Source organism: Plecotus auritus (genome assembly GCF_963455305.1).
Source record: "Plecotus auritus genome assembly, chromosome: 1".
Lineage (NCBI taxonomy): Eukaryota > Metazoa > Chordata > Mammalia > Chiroptera > Vespertilionidae > Plecotus > Plecotus auritus.
In genome coordinates, this window is record NC_137770.1 from 102,144,493 (window position 1) to 102,159,684 (window position 15,192).

At 38.5% G+C, this 15,192-nt stretch overlaps 1 protein-coding gene across 1 annotated transcript in view; it reads left to right on the forward strand.

Annotated features, from left to right (window-relative positions):
- ITGA8 (integrin subunit alpha 8) overlaps positions 1 to 15,192 on the forward strand; it is a 216,396-nt gene that overhangs the window by 89,231 nt on the left and 111,973 nt on the right. Inside the window, exons 12-13 of the mRNA XM_080672065.1 lie at positions 4,790 to 4,995; positions 7,921 to 8,112. Of these exons, the coding sequence (XP_080528191.1) occupies positions 4,790 to 4,995; positions 7,921 to 8,112 (398 nt within the window). The remainder of the gene's footprint in view (positions 1 to 4,789; positions 4,996 to 7,920; positions 8,113 to 15,192) is intronic.

The window sequence follows — 15,192 nt, forward strand, 5'->3', positions numbered from 1 at the left end:
GACTTGCAGGCTCCCAGGCGGCCGGAGTGAAGCCAGGGGAAGGAAGGCCTATTCTTGCACTAATCTTCATGCAACGGGCCTCTAGTGTGTTTAATAATTCTTTGTGGATAAAACGCCGAAAGGGTGGGAATAAAGTATTAGGTAGACTGTTCACTGTGAGCTTTAGAGAACCAGAACGATATTACCTTAGACTTTTGCTTTTGCATTTAAAAGCTACGATAAGTTTTGATGATCTGCGAACTGTAGGAGGTGTAATTTATGATACATTTTGTGAAACTGCTAAACATCGAGGATTATTAATCGCTGACACTATCTGGAAAGATACGATTGACGATGCAATCATCCTTAACATGCCCAAACAACTACGGCAACTTTTTGCATACATATGTGTGTTTGGATGTCCTTCTGATGCAGACAAATTATGGGATGAGAATAAATCTCATTTTATTGAAGATTTTTGTTGGAAATTACACCGACGAGAAGGTGCCTGTGTAAACTGTGAAATGCATGCCCTTAATGAAATTTAAGAGGTATTCACATTGCATGGAATGAAATGTTCACATTTCAAACTTCCGGATTATCCTTTATTAATGAATACAAATACATGTGATGAATCGTATGAGCGACAACAGGCAGAGGTTTTGATAAATTCTCTGAATGATGAATAGTTGGCAGCCTTTCAGACTATAACTTCAGCCAACGAAGATCAAACTGTACACCCCAAATGCTTTTACTTGGATGGTCCCAGGTGGTAGTGGAAAAAGATATCTTTATAAAGTTTTAATACATTATATTAGAGGTCGTGGTGGTACTGTTTTACCCACAGCATCTACAGGAATTGCTGTAAATTTACTTGTTGGTGGAAGAACCTTTCATTCCCAATATAAATTACCAATTCCATTAAATGAAACTTCAATTTCTAAACTCAATATAAAGAGTGAAGTTGCTAAAACCATTAAAAAGGCCAAACTTCTCATTATTGATGAATGCACCATGGCATCCAGTCATGCTATAAATGCCATGGACAGATTACTAAGAGAAATTACAAATTTGAATGTTGCATTTGGTGGGAAAGTTCTCCTTCTCAGAGGGGATTTTCGACAATGTCTCAGTACTGTACCGCATGCTATGCGATCAGCCATAGAACAAATGAGTTTAAAGTACTGTAATGTTTGGGGATGTTTCAGAAAGTTGTCTCTTAAAATCAATATGAGATCAGAGGATTCTGCTTATAGTGAATGGTTAGTAAAACTTGGAGATGGCAAACTTGATAGCAGTTTTCATTTAGGAATGGATATTATTGAAATCCCCTGTGAGATGGTTTGTAACAGATCTATTAGTGAAGCTACCTTTGGAAATAGTATATCTATAGTAATATTAAAAATATATCTAAATGTGTAATTCTTTGTCCAAAAAATGAGTATATTCAAAAATTAAATGCAGAAATTTTGGATATACTTGATGGAGATTTTCACACATATTTGAGTGATGATTCCATTGATTCAACAGATGATGCTGAAAAGGAAAATTTTCCCATTGAATTTCTTAATAGTATTACTCCTTTGGGAATGCTGTGTCATAAATTAAAATTGAAAGTGGGTGCAATCATCATGCTACTGAGAAATCTTAATAGTAAATGGGGTCTTTGTAATGGTACCAGATTTATTATCAAAAGATTACAACCTAACATTCTCGAAGCTGAAGTATTAACAGGATCTGCAGAGTGAGAGGTTGTTCTGATTTCAAGAATTGATTTGTCCCTATCTGACACTGGCATCCCATTTAAATTAATTCGATGACAGTGTCCCATGATGCCAGCATTTGCAATGACTATTAACAAATCACAAGGACAAACTCTAGACAGAGTAGGGATATTCCTACCTGAACCCGTTTTCGCAAATGGTCAGTTATATGTTGCTTTCTCTCGAGTTCGAAGAGCGTGTGATGTTAAAGTTAAAGTTATAAATACTTCATCACAAGGGAAATTAGTCAAGCACTCTGAAAGTGTTTTCACTCTTAATGTGGTATACAGGGAAATATTAGAATAAGTTTAATCACTTTATCAGTCATTGTTTGCATCAATGTTGTTTTTATATTATGTTTTTGTTGTTTTTATATCATGTTTTTTTTTTAATATATTTTATTGATATTTTACAGAGAGGAAGGGAGAGGGATAGAGAGCTAGAAACATCGATGAGAGAGAAACATCGATCAGCTGCCTCCTGCACACCTCCCACTGGGGATGTTCCCCCCAACCAAGGTACATGCCCTTGACCGGAATCGAACCCGGGACCCTTCAGTCCGCAGGCCGACGCTCTATCCACTGAGCCAAACCGGTTTCGGCTATATCATGTTTTTATATCATGTCTTTGTTGTTGTTATATCATTTTGTTATTGTTCATTTATTAATAAATTTATGTTATTTTAATATACATTTTACTAATTTTCTTTCATCTCTGACACTTCTATTATAGAGAAAAGGCAAATAGCAATATTAAAATATTTCCTCTAATTAATTCCCTTTTAATGTGCACGAATTTTGTGCACAGGGCCACTAGTCTATAATAATAAAAGGGTAATATGCTAATTAGACGGGATGTCTTCCAGACGTCCTCCCTGACGAAGCTGGGGCCAAAGGGAAGCCAACCCAATTCCCAGGTGCCTGTGGGCCGCCGGAGGAAGGAAGCAGTCCAGGTCCCGGGTGCCGGAGGGAAGCTGGTGCCGGCAGCCAGGGAAAGGAAGGCCTACTCTTGCACGAATTTTTGTGCATCGGGCCTCTAGTATTAATGTAATATTGATTTTACATAAAAGTAATATATAGGCATCCTTCTAGCATGGAACTTTCTTGGACCACTCAGTGTTCCCTAACTTCATTCAGGGACACTTGCCTTGGCTCACAGCACCAGCACCTGGAAAGCCTGCCTGTAGATCTACCTGTCAGAATCCCCTCAGGTTCAATGCTGTCTCCCATCTGGAACCCCCAGCATTTAGTTTGAATCACTCATACTTTTTTCTTTTATTTTTTAAATATTTATATTGATTTCAGAGATGACGGGAGAGAGAATTAGAAATATCAATAATGAGAGAGAATCATTGATCGGCTGCCTCCTGCATGCCCTATACTGGGGATTGAGCCCACAACTCCAGGTATGTGCCCTGACTGGGAATAGAACCAGCGACCTCTTGGGGCATGGATCGATGTTCAACCAATGAGCAACACCAGCTGGACACTCATACTTTTCTTACACTGCCTTGTTTATAGTTATATGAGTGGCAGTTTGACCTGACTTGTAAGTTAATTAGGAACAGGGTTGATCTAATAGTCATTGTATTTGTTAAATCACTTATCACAGTATCTTAAACACAGTCAATACACAGGCTGTCTATTGAATCATACCGGGAAACAGACAGTGGATGCACACTACATGGAAAGCAAGAAGTTGGAGAGAAGGAAAGTCTTGCGATTGCTTTAAAGAGGTGTCTTGCTCTCAGTACCTGTTCCCACCTCAGCCCTGCCTTTTAGATCAATGCTAATATGTCAGTAGTTAGTTTACTTGACAAACTTCTACATATCATCTAATCTATATAGACATAAAAGTCAAATGCAGATTTGTATTTCTGTTGGAAGTCATTTTCACATTATTGCACTTCCTAGGACAGGGGTGTCTGCAGACAAATTTCAGTGGAGATTATTAGTACAGATCAAATTACAAATTTTAAAAAAATTTTAAATAAAAATAATACATATTTATGTTTTTAAAACCCGAAACAGCTTAGAAGACTGGTGTTTTTGTTGTTTTCTTTTGTTTTATTGTTCATCCACACCTGAGAACATTTTTTTTCATTGATTTTTTAGAGAAAGTGGAAGGGAGGGGGAGAGACACAGAGAGAGAAACATTGATGTGAGAGAGACACATGTATTGGTTGCCTTCCGGCATGCACCCAGACTAGGGCCAGGGATCTAGTCTGAAACTGAGGTATGTGCCCTTGATGGGAATTGAACCTGAAACCCTTCAGTGTGTGGGCTGATCTCTATCCACTGAGCCAAACTGGCTAGGACAAAAGGCTCTGTTTTATTCTTTTGTTTGCTATCTGACTCTGTGAAGGAAATACCTTTAACCATTTTTGTTTTTTATTCTCTTGGTGGTTATGTCTTTATCTCTAAATAATCTGATTAGGTGTCTGTTTCTGGAATTTTTTTCAACCTTGAGAATTATCTATTAGTTTCTTGTTATATCTTAATTTAAAAAGATAATTATAAATTCTCTTTTGGGATGTAATTTTATCTTTCTAGCCAGTATTATCATCCTCTCTGGTCTATGTTTTATTTAAATGAAGGTAACAATAGGAAATAGGAGGACAAATTTCTTTTTAAGCCTTATTACTGCCAAGAAAACTTCATAATTTAAGTGTATAGGCATATAAATTCTGGGAACCTGTAATCCACTTTTAGATAAACCTATTTAGGTCCTTCTGATATGTTTTACTTGTGTATCTATAGTTTCTGGAAATGCACTCAAAGTGAAAAAGGTGAAATATCTGTGGTTTTCTTAAAGCAGCCACTTTTAACATCATTAAAGAATTCAATGGGATCATTTAATAACCTTATTTTCCTGCAGCATTCTACTTCATAGATATAACAAATCAATGAGAGAAAGATGATGATTGTAAAATGTCCCTTGCGAAAGGAAAAATACCAGTGGAAATGTACTAATCCAGTTGATTTAAAATATACCAAAAAGAATCTCATCTCTGCCAGAGTGCTGACCTCTCTCATTGTTCCCTACAGGATGGATGACATACTGATTGGGGCCCCTCTCTTTATGGAACGTGAATTTGAGAGTAACCCCAGGGAAGTGGGTCAAGTTTACCTGTATATGCAAGTGAGCGCTCTCATCTTTGAAGACCCACAGGTGCTTGCAGGCACGGAGGTTTTCGGGAGATTTGGTAGTGCTGTGGCCCACTTAGGAGACCTGAATCAAGATGGATACAATGGTAATTTACACCAATGTGTGGAAATTGTTGATGTGTCATAATTCAATGTTACTGTGGCATGGACATTTTGAAGTATTGACAGTGGTGTGTATGATGCAGTTGATGTTTAATATGCTATCAAAAATCTCAAGGCAACTTAAAATTTATATGTTTTGATTAATATAAGTGTTACATAGAAATTTTCTCATGTTGATTTTGTGTGTCATATAATAGGTCTAAATAAAGGCAGCGATAATTTTTAAAGAGATTAGCCAAAGAACATATATGCATAATCTATAGACACAGATGAGAGTGAGGTGATGGCCAGAGGGAAAAGGGGTGGCAGCTGGGTGGAGATGGGCAAAAGGGGGAAATTGGGGACATCCGTGATAGTGTCAACAATAAAAATAAAGTTAACAAATTGATATTTGGATTTAGTGACTTGAAGAGAACTAGAGAATCTTCGATATGTACCGAGTCAAAACAAATAAGTATATGTCCGTATGTTAGTAAGTATATGGCCTTCTGATTAACCTAGATGGCTTATGTATATAGGTATTGCTGAATTTTTAAAAAATATTTATTAAAAACTTTCAATATTTACATTATTGCAGGTGTTTGGTCTGTAAACTTCAGCTGAAGGGCAGCTTCAATGTTTGTAATAAAGTAGGGTTAAATTATAAGTTTAGGATTGTGGTTCTTTAAGTTAGGAATTTATAAATGTCTTGTAAGTACCCTGTCCTCAGAAAAACATGCATGCTCATGGAAAATCTTGCATACATTTTCAGGGCCTTTAAATTAAGAACCAACATATAGTGGGTTTCTTGATTGAAGTTCGTGGAATGATTAGGAATTTGCTCTAACAAAATAGCCTCAGCTATTGCATTAGCTCAGTATTCCTTAGTACTTTTGGCAGGTATTGGTATTAAATATCTGGTACAGTAAACCCTCGATTTTTCAGACTTCAATTTAACAGACTTAAAATTTAATGGACAAATTTCTGGTCCATATGTCATATGTGAAAATTAACATCCTATTAATTTTAGAATGCCTCTAAGATTTGCTTATAATTAAACTAGGGGCCCAGTACACGAATTCGTGCACCTTGAAAGGAACTGTGGCCTCGAAGCTGCAGTGGGCACAGGGGCGGGTCTTGGCCCATCCCCACACCCCCACCCGACCCCTCCCACCACGAACCCTGGTCCCCTGTCTGCCGGCAGCCGCTCCCACATGCTGACGGCGCCAGCCCTGCTCACACCCGCTAATGGCATGGAGCAATTGGGGCTGTTGCCAGCAGCGGATGCGAACAGGGCCAGCACTGTCAGTCAGTGCAAGTGGCGGCTGCTGCCCCGATTGCCCCTCAGGAGCTAGGGAAGGTGAAGAAGCCCTGAGGGGCAATTGGGGCTGGCAACCACTGCTCGCACATGCTGATGGCACTGAGCAATCAGGGCTGGTGCCGGGAATGGGCAGTGGGTGTGAGCAGGGCCAGCACCAGCAGCAGGTGTGAGCGCTGGGTGGGACTGTGGCACGTGAGAGCAAAGAATTTTCAGTAACCACCAGAGGCTTGCCCCAGTGACAGCGACCGGCGCCCCACCTTGGTCTGGCGCCCCCACTCACCTGCTCCACCATCCCGCTGCGGCCGACGCCTGCCATGTTCTATGTTCTGCCACTTAATGCCGACACCCGCCATGTTCCACGTGCACCCCCTGGTGGTCAGCGCACCTCATAGTGACCAGTTGTTTGGTTGTTCGGCTGTTCGGTTTATTTGTATATTAGCGTTTTATATATATAGGGTAACAGGTTACTTTTTGTTATTAATTCACTGTTACTTTTAACAAATTTTATCGAATAGGGCATGTGTTGGAAAAACACAGTAGTAATTTCACTGATACAAATAAATATTACATATCTACAACTATAGTCTACAGATTTAAATCCAAGTGTCACTGCTCATAAACAGTGTTCAGTGATTGATTAGCATGTGATTACACCACTGCAAGAGTGGTGATTGGTTCTGTTGTCACGTGACTTTCTGCAGCAGTTTGAAAGTGTGCTGGCAGATGTTTGGAGTTGTGCTAAGCCATGCCCCAGCTGTGTGCATTTGTTTACTCGTGGTGACTGGTACATACAAGCATTTACTAGACCTATTCAGTAGAAATTTAAAATTACTGTAATACATATAGAAAACTTTTCTGTGAAATTAAACTTTTCATACATACTTAATTTTAATTACATAAACATGTCTATGCAGGTGAAAACAGGTAAAGTAACTAATTTGTCAATTTTTTAATATACACGTTAGGAAAATCTTTATTATATAACTAGAGGCCCAGTGCATGGATTCTTGCACATTGAAAGGAAGTTAATTAGAAGGTGGCCGGCAGGGCGGGACTGGGTGAGATGGCTCAGACATGCCCTGGAGCCAACCTCCTGCAGTCCCTTCCCAGCCGGCCACACCTGGGGCAACACTGGGGCTTGAAGGGCATCTGTGGAGTGAGCGGGGTCCCTCTGGCAGGTGGGGTCCCTCAGCCTGGCCTATGGGGATGGGGCCGAAACTGGCAGTCTGACATCCCCCAAGGGGTCCCAGAGTGCGAGAGGGCACTCTGCAAAGTTGCTGTCGCTCAGCAGCTCCTGCATTGAGCGTCTGCCCCCTGGTGGTCATTGTGTGTTGGCCAGTCACTTAGGCTTTTATATATATAGATGGCTTTTTGGCTTTAATGGACATCCCCTCACTTGAATTAGTCTGTTATATCGAGGTTTTATTGTATTGTACCTTTTATGTTAAATGGAGGAAAGACAACAAATAACTTACTCTTGCTGCGCTACAACAAATTTCATGGGAAACAATAGGCCCTTTAGACTGCATGGCACTGCTCTTTGATTGCACTTAATTCTATTTCAAAACGTTCTTCTTTATTTAAAAAATACGCTCATGTGTCTCTGTAGATGTTGCCATTGGTGCGCCCTTTGCAGGCCAGGATCAAAGAGGCAAAGTGTTCATTTACAACGGGAACAAACATGGCTTGAACACCAAGGCTTCCCAAATTTTGCAAGGAGTGTGGGCATCACAGGCTATCCCATCTGGCTTTGGCTACACTTTAAGAGGAGACTCGGACATAGACAAGAACGATTACCCAGGTAAGATTTTCTTTCTTTTCCCTCGGTAGAGTTCACCTCCTAGAAAGAGCCCATTCTCTGGAAAGACCTCCTTCGTAAGCAGCTCTCTCAGACAGTGGAGGCTAAGCTTACCCACTGCACAGGTTCTTGGTGTAGGATTCCAGAGTGACTTCCATGAGAATTTGAAGGAAGACAAAACAAACACTCCCTTTCCTGTCAAGAAAAGCAAGATGGCTTTTAAAAAACTGCATTGGACATAAAACTTGCTGACTTTGCAACAGAAGTTTTTCTTTGAAACCCCTCAGCAATTTGGTCTCCATTGACAAAGACAGATATCTTTCTAGAGCAATTTATTTTAATCCCATAATTCCTTTCTGATCTCATATTAATTAACTTACGAACCTCAATGTTTCTGTCATAAAGCTCATGTTTTTAGAGCATAAGTATTTTCCAGGTATATTTTGGGCTTTCCAAAGATAGATTGGATATTTTAAAGTGAAGCAAAATTAACTGGTTTGCAACAGAAATAATAAACTATCTTTTTTTCAATTAGAATTGACATACATTATTATATTATTAACCAGCGTTGATTACCTAATTTATACTGAGGACTCATGGAAATTCATAAAGCAGAGAACTACCATTCATGTTTTGGGCATGTCATATGAAAATATGGATTGGTCTTAAAGAATTGTTTCAGTAATCAGGATTTTTAGCAGAGAACATTAAACTTCTTGGTTTTATGGTTCAATTTTTGCTTTTATGTTGGTTATGTTAAGATGGTTTCAATAAATACTTAGAACTCATTAATAGTTAACTGACAGCTTCAGCTGTTTATTAAAACCTTGTCTCTTTGCACCGCCCCTCCCCTAATTGAGTATTTTCCATATGTAGTAGAACTTTTTCTGATTTGGGGCAGCGTTCCAATCACTGACTCGGCTTTCTCTTCCCCTCTGGGATCAGGCAAAAAGGATCCTGCAACATGTTCTTATAAACTTGCCAGAAATATTTCATGGCACTAGCATAGACATTATAGTGGGCTCAACATGGATTAGTATTACATTTTATACAAATTTGTATATGAACGCATCCTTCCTACAGCAATTTTAAGAGCATCTCGTTATTTATTTTTGTAGGTCATACTATACTAGACTAATCAATGATGGTTTTTGCTATTTGAGGGGAGGTCTGACATGTAATATGTTCTATTTTAAATGATGCGAAATTTAGATCCTCTATGTAATTTCTTCCCAAAATATGTCAGGGTAATTAATGAAATTCAACTCCTGGGTTGCAATTTTAGACAAACAGTTAATTTAGAAAGTTATTGCTATTCATTAAGCAGTGCCTTATACTAGGTAAATAAATAAAGGGAGTATCCATTAGAGAGCCCGTCCACTGACTTCCTTTGAAGTCTTCTAAAAATAGTGCCAGGGAGGAGAGAAATAGGAAAAACTTTTCTCTCCAGGAATATTTCTTTCAGTGGAGCGGGGAGAAAAAGGAGCAGCACAGGAAACAGAGAAGCTATTTTTAATTTTGTCTTTTTCATCCCATTTTAACAATTATAAAAGGTCATTTGAGGCCATTTGCTAGATAACACCTTTATCTACTGAGGCTGATTCAATTTAGAGTGACTGACGATGTAAATGCTGTGTATAGCCATCTGTATGTCAAGTAAATGTTCTTCACTAAGGCAAGACCAAAGGCCACTAAGTTGAATTTTTATTCCTCAAGATAGTCTTGAGGTTTTCAGAGTTTCTCTTAATTAGTAGACTGGTTCTGGTCCAGATTCTGCCTCTTAAAGGGGAATATAGGTGTGTTTTGTGATTTATGATCCTATACCATTTTCCCTGCTACTCATCTTCTCACACACACACACACACACAAATGCCACTCAAAAAAGCCTTTTTATGTTGACACCAAGTCCCCGGGGCCCTATCAAGAGGAAAACTGGCTAATAGACAGGCAAATAGATTCTGTTAACTAGCAGAGCAGTTTTGAAATTTGCCGGCATAACTCAGGAATCAGACATGTCACTTCCCTCATTTTTCTATCAATGAATTCCATTTAGCTCTCAAACCTCCATTTCCACAAAGGTGGAAAACCTTAATCTTGCAGTCACGTCTAGATTCGGACTTAATCTCATTTAGCAGAGTGGCTGTGAGCAAGGGAAGGGACGTCAGACTGCCTGGGTCTGGCTCCCCAGTCCTCACTGATGAGCTGTGGCAATGGACAAGTTATTTGATTTCTCAGAGCTTCTATTTTCTTTTCTGGTTTTATGGGGCCAATAATACCTACTTCACTGGGTTGTGTGCTTGCACTTTCTAGGTGTAGGAGGTTTTTTATAAAATGTTGTGAAATGGCTTACAATAGGAAAGAGTATCAATCTGATGAACAGGAACAGAATCAAAACTTATTAACTTTACAGGTATGTTAGCCTGCCTAAGATTTTGAGGAAAACATGCATTCTAGGATGCTGGAGATGAACAACATAGGTTTAAAACTTGACTTCACTATTTTCCAGCTGTGTATGAGTGAGACAATTTCTTAACCTCTCTGAACTTCAATTTCCTACTCTGTAAAATAAGATAATAATATGTTGGTATAAAGATGAAATTTAATTTTTATATAATGAAATTATGTCGTTTGTTAAAATGAGATTATATAGAACATAGTTCAATAAATGGTGGCTCTTCAAACAAATTTTAAAACAGACTATTTTGGAGGTATTCTTTTTCTTAAGTACACTCATTTATGTGATTTTATTTTGCTTATTCAATTTTCATAGTCCCCAAGCTTACTTTATAGTATGATATTTACTTTTCCTGCCCCAGACCCATAAGACTATGAGAGTAATAACATAGATATAGAGACCCTACTGGCTGAAAACCACTCATAATATTCCTGTGGCTGGACCCTCACTAGAGGATTCCCCTACTATCATGACGCTGCTGCCTCGCTATGAAATGATTCCACCACTCACCCACCCTAAGTGGGGGATGAAGCACAGGGACTTCTCCCATATCTCACTACTGTGATTTACTGGGTACCAGAAATGAAAAATGCTCTTTCCTCTCCCTTAGCCATTTAGGGGTATTTAATTTCTTATAAATTAGGCTCAAATTAAGAAGATAACAATGGCAATTTAAAGGAAGGAACTGACAAAATAGTGTAAGTGGAAAATAGATAAGACTTGGTAATGACTGGCTGTGATGGAAAATAGAGGAGGTGGGGTGGAAAGAAGAGGGGATGTTAAAGATCACTCTGGAATTTTGATCTGGTGTCCTGAGAAGAGTATAGTATAACGGAAAGACATGAGAGATTTAGTTTTAAAAATATAGAGATTCTATTGTAGAAACAATATTTGGAATAATTTTGCTTAACCACTCAGTTTTTTAGACTTCTAAACAATAAACATTGTCATTGGTACACATACATAAATAAGAATCATAAATATTTTTATTTCTGGTACCAAAATTATTTTTCCTACAGAAAAAAATATTGATGTGTTCAGATTTCTACACTGGTGCTCATTGGGAAATTGTGGTTGACCAGAGGATGATCTTGTACACATTAATTAAGTGAAAACATTTCAGAGAAGAAACAGCTGTGATAGTCAGGAATCCCTAAAATGCAATGATCTAGTCTAATCCTGTTAAACATGATTGTATAACAAGGTCATCTGCTAAATGCAAGACATTGGTGGAGGAGGGAATTGCTGGTTTTGTTGAGGAACAGAAATCATACAGACAATAAAAAGCAGAGGAAAACATGGGCTGAATGCCAAGACTATCATTGTCTTGTTCAAACTTCCAATAGACCATGGTGATATCATGAAGCCATCTCAGACAATTATACCAAATGTAATAAAATGACCCATTTTATGTTTTAACGAGTGTGTGTGTGTGTGTGTGTGTGTTCGCACGCAAACAATCCAGCTAGAGAGAAGCTGCACATGAGAAGAAATATAAGGGTGGCTTTAACCAAGAGAACAATGCATTTTAATCAAACTTTGAGCTCATCAAATTGATGTGAAGTTTAGTTGAACTAAGTTTAAATCTTATAGTCAAAGTTTATTTTAGCTTCTCAAACTATCAAATTTTTTATGAAAAGCAAAACATTTATGTTCTTTTTGAGCAAGATTTTCATAATTTCATTATAAACACTTTAGAAATTAGAATATATATTTCTTATAAAAAGACTTTATAAATTTAGATTAAATTGAATAAATTATGTCAACTGAAGGAGTTTTTGGACTTGAGTCCAGCAGTGTCATAAATAGAAGTAAAAATGAATGGAGAGATTTAAAAAATCAGGTTCTAGATCCAATTTGCCCAAGACAGTTCTCTGGGCCTTACTTTTTTCACCTGAGAGTGACATGGATGTATGGGACACTTCTCCAAGGGTCTTTTAAACTCTAACTTAGATTCTGTAAACCAAGATCTAAACTTACTGCCTCCTCAGATTTCTCTGTAATATTGGATAAATTATTAAGGCTCTATCTTGGGGGGGCATTTAATAAAACATATAAGACCTTTTTTCTTAACTTTTTCTAAAAAATAATTTTAGACTGACAGAAAAGTTGCAAAAATAGTAGAGTCCCATAAATCCTCCTGTCAGATTCCACTAATATTAACATACTAGAGGCCTGGTGCATGAAATTTGTGCACAGGGGAGGGGGTGTCCCTCAGCCTGGCCTGCACCCTCTCCAATCTGGGACCCCTCAGAGGATGTCCAACTGTCGGTTTAGGCCCAATCCTGGCAGTCAGACATTCCTCTCACAATCTGGGACTGCTGGCTCCTAACTGCTTGCCTGCCTGCCTGCCTGATTGCCCCTTACTGCCTCTTCCTGCAGGCTTGATCACCCCCTAACTGCTCCCCTGCTGGCCTGATTGCCCCCAACGGCCCTCCCCTGCCAGCCTGATCGCCCCCTAACTGCTTGCTCTCCTGCCGGCCTGATCACCCCTAACCACATCTGCCACCATGGCTTTGTCCGGAAGGAAGTCAGATGTCCGGTCGACGCAGTCTAATTAGCATATTACCCTTTTATTAGTATAGATTATATAACCAGAGTATACTTAGTTATTAGCTAATGTATAAACCTATTAGGAATGCTAATAGAATTCCACCATCTGTCCCACTTGTGTTCTTTTTCTAGTGCAGAATCCAGTCCAGGATCTCACATTGCATTTGGTTGTCATGTGTCCTTAGTCTCCTCCAATCTGTGATAGTCCCTTGATCTTTCCTTGCTGTCATGACTTTGACGCTTTTGAAAAGTATGGCTAGACATTTGAAGCATGTCCCTGAATTTAGATTTGTCTGATATTTGTTCATGATTATATTGGGGTTATGTATTTTTGGCAAGAAAAACACACAACTGATGCTATGTCCTTCTCAGTGCATCAATAGCTGGAAGTACATGATGTCTACTGTCCTTTTGCACTTTGATGTCGTCCAGGTTTCCTACTGTAACATTACTATTTTCCCCTTTGTAATAATAAGTATCTTTAGAGAGATACTATGAGACTATGCAAACTTCCTATTTTTTTCTCATTATACCTTTGCACACAATCTTAGCATCCACTGATGATTCTTCCTGCAACAATTATTACTGCCTAATTGCCATATTCTATTTCCATTATTCCTTCTACATTTATTAATTGCATTTGTAATGTACGAAAAAGATGTCTCTCCTATCCATCTATTTATTTATTCAATTTATTATATCTATATGGAGCCATGGATATTTATTTCATGAGCTATAATCCATTACTATTTTGTTGTTGTTGCATAAATTGTCCTCTATCTGGCCAGTGGGAATTTCTTCCATTTGGTTCCTATGTTCTTTTAGCATTTCCATCCTCTTATGAGCATGTCCTTACTTTCTTTTTTTTTTTATTGTTTGAAGTATTACAAATAGTAGTACATATGTCTCCTTTTTTCCCCCATTGACCTCCCCCCGGCCTCCCCTACCCCCCAGTACATGCCTTTACCTGCCCCCCACCCAGTGTCTTGTATCCATTGGTTATGCTTACATGCATGCATACAAGTCCTTTGGTTGATCTCTTACAGCCCGCCCCCCCCCCCACAACCTCCCCTGCCTTCCCGCTGTAGTTTGACAGTCTGTTCAATGCTTCTTTGCCTCTGTATCTATTTTCCCCCCATTTCTTTCCTTTAAAAAATCTTGCCTCTGCAAACTAGAAATAAACATATAATAACAAAAAATGTTTGAGTCCCAATTTCAGTGTCCAACAGTTCTGAGTCCCCATTTCAATGTCAAACAGTTCCTTATGTATACATGTCAGCAATGACATCTGGATGGTGGGCACATGGTGGCAATGCAGGTCCAACCCTCTCTGGCATGTCCTTACTTTCTTACAGGATACTTTGAGCTCATCTTGTATTTTCCCTGCCCAGTGTTGGAATAAACCATTCTTCAAAGACCTCTAGTTCCTTTTTTAAAAAAATGGCATTTAGAAGTCAAGATCTGGATACTGGGAGTTCTCATGACTGATAGATGTGAAGATAAAATTTGTAATGCACTGAATTCTATAGATTACCATGTTCTCTTATATTATGGTTATATCTCAAGTCATCAATATTACTATAAATCAATAAATTACATTTTTAATATTCAACATATATTTTGTAAGTCAGTAATTTTACATTTTAGTTGTCAGTAATAGGTATTAAGTCAACTTTAATACTATTTAGCTAATGTTGAGAACAGCCACTAATATTCTTCATTTTTAAAGATGATGATGATAGTAGAATATTTACTGATTATATAATATTGAAGAGATTGTGCTTTGGAAACACAATTTACTAACTTATTCAAGTTCCTCTCATGTGCCTGGCACTTTTCTAAGTTTTGAGGATACAGCACTGAATTAAACAAAGATCCTGCCTCATGGGCCTGAGTTCAAATTCTAGCTGTGACAATGGCTGACTATGTAACCTCACTCAGCCTCCTTAGGTTTCAGTCCTCTGGTGAAATTGGTATATAGTGACTAATAATATTCCCCCTTTTCAAGGGTGTTGTGGATGTTTGATATGTGCAAAGCATGGCCGGTCAGTGTGGCTCAATGGCTGAGCGTCAAT